General features: G+C 32.0%; 1 protein-coding gene across 1 annotated transcript in view; it reads left to right on the forward strand.

Moving 5' to 3' along the window:
• LOC149227101 (putative LRR receptor-like serine/threonine-protein kinase At1g56140) overlaps window positions 1-2,690 on the forward strand; it is a 197,468-nt gene extending 194,778 nt beyond the window's left edge. The window contains exons 15-16 of the mRNA XM_089380406.1: window positions 1,514-1,664; window positions 1,744-2,690. Of these exons, the coding sequence (XP_089236532.1) occupies window positions 1,514-1,664; window positions 1,744-2,070 (478 nt within the window). The 3' untranslated portion in view covers window positions 2,071-2,690. The remainder of the gene's footprint in view (window positions 1-1,513; window positions 1,665-1,743) is intronic.
• The last annotated feature ends 3,310 nt before the right edge of the window (window positions 2,691-6,000 follow it).

Genomic DNA, 6,000 nt, shown 5'->3' on the forward strand with positions numbered 1-6,000 from the left:
AATAAATAAATAAATTAGTTTATTTTGATATTAATTTTTTTATTAGGTTAACTTTATTATATTATTTTATGTTGATATTAAATTTTTATTATTTTAAAAGTGAACATAGGTTTTTTTGTTTATTATAATTTTGGTATTTTGTTAAATTATTGTAGTTATAAACCTGAAAATATTTATGTCAAATTAAAAAAAAAAAATAATATATATATATATATATATATTATTATTGATAATAAAAATAATTAATATATAAGGTAAAATCATTTTTAATCATGGAGATTCATCTCACTTTACTATAGAAATTTTTAATTTGTTGAGGCTTAGTCTACAGCTTAGTATGGGCTGTGTAAGTTCAGCTTTGATCAATGTGAAGTTGATTAACCTGTCGATCTTAGGGGCTCATTCTACAACCCAATATGAGGGCTTTAGTAAGTTGTCTATATAAGATAATATAATTTCATATATGCTGGTTTAGTAAGTTATCCATATGAGATAATATAATTTCATATAACTTTAAAATAAGATAAGAAGTAAAAAAATATGAGTGAGTAAGATGTTTAAATATTATACTTTTCAAAAATATTTCAACACAAGATTTTAATAAACTATTTGAAAATCTACCCGAAAAGAAAATATTTTAATGTTGTATATAATAAAATCTTCAATATCCCAAGGAAAAAAATAATTGAAGTTAAAAGATAAAATAAAAAATATCAAGCACTTCCTCATTGGAATAATAAGAGGGATATGTGTAATTCATTCATAATAACAAAAAAATTCAATGTGAATTATCAATAAAATATTTTACTATTTATACTTAACAATGTATTAATATCAAAAAACCATTTTAATGTGCACAATATACTCTATATAGCATTCAAGAATACGATTTAAACAATGAAAAATTACACATCATATATATAGAGAGATAGATAATCACTACACATTCATTGGGATCTATCATGAGAATTTTTATTTTCCAAATTTTACACTCTAAAAGATGTTTGCACGGAAAAAATTGATCTCTCTTTACTCGTACTTGAATTTATACTAATAAATAGCTTTTGTTACAATACTACTTATTATTATTGTAACACTTATTGATATGATTTTTTTAATTAATTAATTTTTTATTAAATTTATAAAAAATATTAACTTTTGATCTATAATACTACTATAAATATTCCAACATATTCTCTAGAAATTAAATCTCTACCCTCTATCCAACAATTATTGATAATTAAATTAAAGTTCTAAAATAAACATATTTATCACTAGTGAACATTGGAACACATAACTAATTTATCATTATTTCTAATGATCATGGTTTAAAATTACATTGACTAAACTCATTAAAGTACAACGGGTCATAGTTTTTCCTACTACAATCAAAATTATTTTCCAAGAAAACAAAACTATACTGTCATGTATTATGGGACGAGCACATAGCTCTCCGAAAAGCACTTTGCAATGTGTAATATAATACCACTCACTATATATTTCTGTTTTGAAGTGGATATCTGTCACCAGAATATGCTATGCGGGGTCATCTTACAGAAAAGGCAGACGTGTTCAGCTTTGGGGTAGTTGCATTGGAGCTTGTGAGTGGTAGGAGAAACACAGAGACAAGCTTGCCACAAAAGATGGTTTATCTTCTTGAATGGGTGTGTACACTCTGAACTTCAAATATGTGATCAATGCAATTTAACACCAGCCATTACTAACTGCCTGTTGGCATTGCAGACATGGCATCTTTATGAGCAAGGAAGGCCTCTCGATTTGATGGATCCTGAGATAGAATCAACACGCTCAAACGAAGAAGTCCTCAGAGTGATTGAAGTGGCCCTTCTTTGCACTCAAGCGGTGCCTACAATGCGTCCACCGATGTCTAGAGTGGTCGCAATGCTGACTGGTGATGTAGAGGAAATTCCTGTTGCTTCTCGCCCGGGTTACATTCAGGATTTTCAACATAACAGTTCCGTTGCAAGAGCTAGCGGCACTGCCAGTACACCTACCGTAGCAACACCACCAATGGGCGACATGACAGAGATCACCAATTTTAGGGCATGACAGCATTAAATTGTCTTCAGCAAAAAGAAATTGTAACTCCATGAAAGATTGAAAGGCTATAAGAGAGGGCCTGATGAGAGCTGGCTTGGGCATCAAGATTATAAAACGGCAGACTAGTCTTTGCTGAGAACTCTCCTTCATAACTTCAAGGTTCATGGTATTTCATTCTATTATAAGTTTAAGCATCCATTTGTTCTGTAGTTATTAGCCTATGAGTCTATCAGGTGAGTTTGTGTTGTACGAGATGGTACTTACGAGTACATATGATAGTAAAAGGCCTCATGTCTCCCAAGATATGTATATCGTGAATAACAAGACCTCTCAAATGTACTGTTTAGAGATTTAGTCATGTTTGCAATCCTCTATAAATATTTCAGAACAATAGATTTGTTAAATGGGACATCAATTCTGCATAAAGAGACTATGATGTTTTATTTTACAAAGACTTGATGTTAATTTTCCTTAAGGAAATGCCAAAACTTACACTTCTTTGCCCATCGTCCCTCTAGAGCAATCCACAAGAATGGATGGCAAAGGTGAAATAGGAAAATCTATGGCCAACAATGGTTGGAATGGATAAACATTGAAGGAAGGAAATCAATTATGTATAAAGAGACTATAATATTTTATTTTACAATGACTTTGATGTTTTTTCCCTTATTAAATGCTCAAACTCACCCTTCCTGACGGATCATCCCTCTGGAGTAATCCCTTACAAGAATGGATGGAAAAAGTGAGATAGGAAAATCAATGGCGAACAATGGTTGCAATGGATAAACATTGAATGGAACGCCATGCTGGCTGCCAAGTTGAAAAAACTGCACACCAAAATAGAAGCAAGATTCTAATCCCGTCATTGAAAAAGGTTCAAGGTTAGTGTCAAAAAGCATCAATCCATGCATTTTGATTACGACATCTTTGCGCATTCAAGTCTTTTGCCATACACAAGCACTAATTTGTGGATTTATAAGCAAATCAGCGATCCGATCTCTGCTTCTGTTTGTTATATGAATTTTGTTTTTTTTCCCATTATCTTCAATGGCCAGTTTCATCGAGTTTTGTTATTAGTTTACCCAGTTTCATCGGGTTTTGGTATTGGTAATAGTGATGGGCAGTTTAACTAATTAGATGACAGAATATGGCAATATAATTTTTAGGGATTTTTTTTTTAAATGAATTTTAAAATGTATATAAGTTTTGGTGGTAAAAAACTCAAGCCATGAAATAGACTAATTTTACAAATCAAACAATCTTTATCTTGCACTGCCATAAACAAGTTAACTTACAAGTTACACAAATATGGAAATTTATTTTTCAACATCAGCCTGTATTATATTTTATACTGTTTTCAATGTTTAAATATTCTAAAACCTGTTCAGGCTAACTGCATAGTAACTTACACGGTACTATGTGCATTCTTCAATTGAAATGCATCGTGTAGGCTGTGAATGCAGTGACCACCTAAACAACGCTAACATTATTTTTTTGTATGAGTTTCTGATCACATAGAATCTTAGCATAAAAAGATAGTGTGTAATTTATTGGGATTAGGTCACAATGACAATAAAAGATTTATATGGCAGTAAGAAATCAAAAGACTGAGTATAGAAATCTGAGAATGCGCACATAGACATGAAATATTTGAACTACAGCCTTCAAAATCATATGATATCAAGAACTCCAAAGTGACGCAGGCAAAATAATATCTAACCATATGTTCATTACATAAAGTCTAATAAAATTAAATTGAAGATCACACACCAAGCATGTGCACATAAAAACTCAAAAATGATTAATTAATAAACAAAATAATTACAGGAGAACTGTCCCAATGATGGGCCTCTCATTTCTTACACTCGCTCACACATTTATATAGACTACATGCCTCATGGCTCACCTCAATTTATACAAATGGTTTAGAACCCAAGGTAGGTTCTAGATCCCTATACTAACTCCCAAAATATCTCTTTTGATCCCTAAAATCTCTCATCCAATCTCTTATCCCTAGATAAGAGCTAACTAATCCATAATCTTCTCAAACCATTCCCAATACTCTCGAATCTTCTTCTATTTACAAAAATTATCATTATCATTCTCTCCTAAAAACTATAGGAAAAATATACTAATTAATTAAATCCTAGCTTTCTAAACTAACTCCCTAAGAAAACACTAAACCGAGGTTAGATGCACCTGCATCATACTCCCTAGGTAAAAAGAATTCATGGTCTCTCGACAGTCAGTCTTCATAAGATGATAAAAATCATCCTGGATCCCAAACAACTCTAGTTTTTCGTTGATCATTTATTCTATTATGTTGTTGATGTTTTGTGGCTGTCTTTTCTTGTCCTCCACGCTTCCAAACTTTATGTTGCAATTCTCCCTTCTCCTTGTTGATGTATGCTTGTTCTGTTGTCATCAACAAGCTTCTGCTATCTTTTTTCCTTCCTGCAATGTCTCTTTTGTGACACTTTCACCATCAATCTTCTAGTCTCTTCAATTTCCACGTCCAACTTGTCTTCTTGCTGGTAAAAATCACCCATTCTTTGTTGAAAATGATTGTTGTCCTCCATGAATTCACTAGGATACCACTCATCTTATATCATTCTCTGCTTCTTCTCCTTGAAGTCATCCTTATTGTTGCCACTTTGCAGCTATATTTTCTTCATTGAAACCTCATCCACATCCTCTATGAGATTGTTGTAGTCCATTGTCATTTCATTTCCTTCACAATTGTTTTTTGGATTGTCCAACCAATTCTCTAAAAAATCCATTTCTGCAGCAACAACCTCCATATCTATGCCTTTGTAGATTTGCATAGCTTTCTCCAATGGCTCTTGAGCTTTCTTAATTTCCAGGTTACTCTCGGTTTCTTGTAATTTTCCACTACCTACAAACACAAAATAAATATTAGTTTCAAAATCATGAGACTTAGAGGTCTCTCTTATGACTCCCTGAATCCCTTATGTAGCATACAATCCTTCAAGTTTTCCACTAACTCTTCCTCGTCTTCTTCAATTTACTTACTGGTGTACATATCCATACATTCATCATCCTCATCACCAAGCAATGATCCTTGCTCTGGTTCACAAATATATATATATATATATTTGGAGTTTCTCTACTTCTAAAATTTTGAGTTTGTGCTTCAGTCTTTTTTCCATCAACTGTTTAATTGGCCATTTAATTGTTCGCTTTACCCATCTGTGTCTCTGTCTTTGTAACAACTCTATTAACACATCAAGTCATGTATTTAATTCAACAATTTCTTTCTCGTCATCACCAATGCTAACTGTTATGTTATTACTATGACTTTTTTCTCGATCCATCTTCATCTTCTTTCGTGAATTTCACCTTGTTCATTGTAAGTTGTAGTCGAACTAACATTTTACCAAGTTATCTCCTCTGAACTTGGCCAATGGTTCACTTCACTTGAACCTTCTTTATGAGCACTCATTTGCTCCTCCACTTCTTTTGCTACAAACAACAACTACAACAACTCTTCAAATTGTCCTTACAACACTTTAACCAAACTTTGGGTGTTGGGTTCTGCCAATCATACACCCATTACAATCAATGACTCAAACTTTTGGCTTGACTTTATGACTCTTTGACTCCAAACTTCTCATTTGACATCAATTCTTTATTAATGACCCCGAGTGTCAAGTACAATAAAAAATGAACCCTTTTATACAATATGATTTATCAAACTTTAATTAGACTTTTGACCACTTGACTTGACAAATTCACTCTTCAACTTTGACTTTATCAAAAAAAGAAAAAAATAAAAAAACATTTAAATTTGACCTTAACACTATTTACTAAACTCTTTTGCAATCATTACATATAGTCTTTTACTTCAATCTATATACTAGTACATTAATTATCCCACCATAAATCCACTTTAATATAATTCAAAGAACTTTTTCTCTC

This window comes from Pinus tabuliformis, chromosome J, assembly GCF_031772625.1.
Source record: "Pinus tabuliformis cultivar Carrire ecotype Pingquan chromosome J, CPIR1, whole genome shotgun sequence".
Classification (NCBI taxonomy): domain Eukaryota; kingdom Viridiplantae; phylum Streptophyta; class Pinopsida; order Pinales; family Pinaceae; genus Pinus; species Pinus tabuliformis.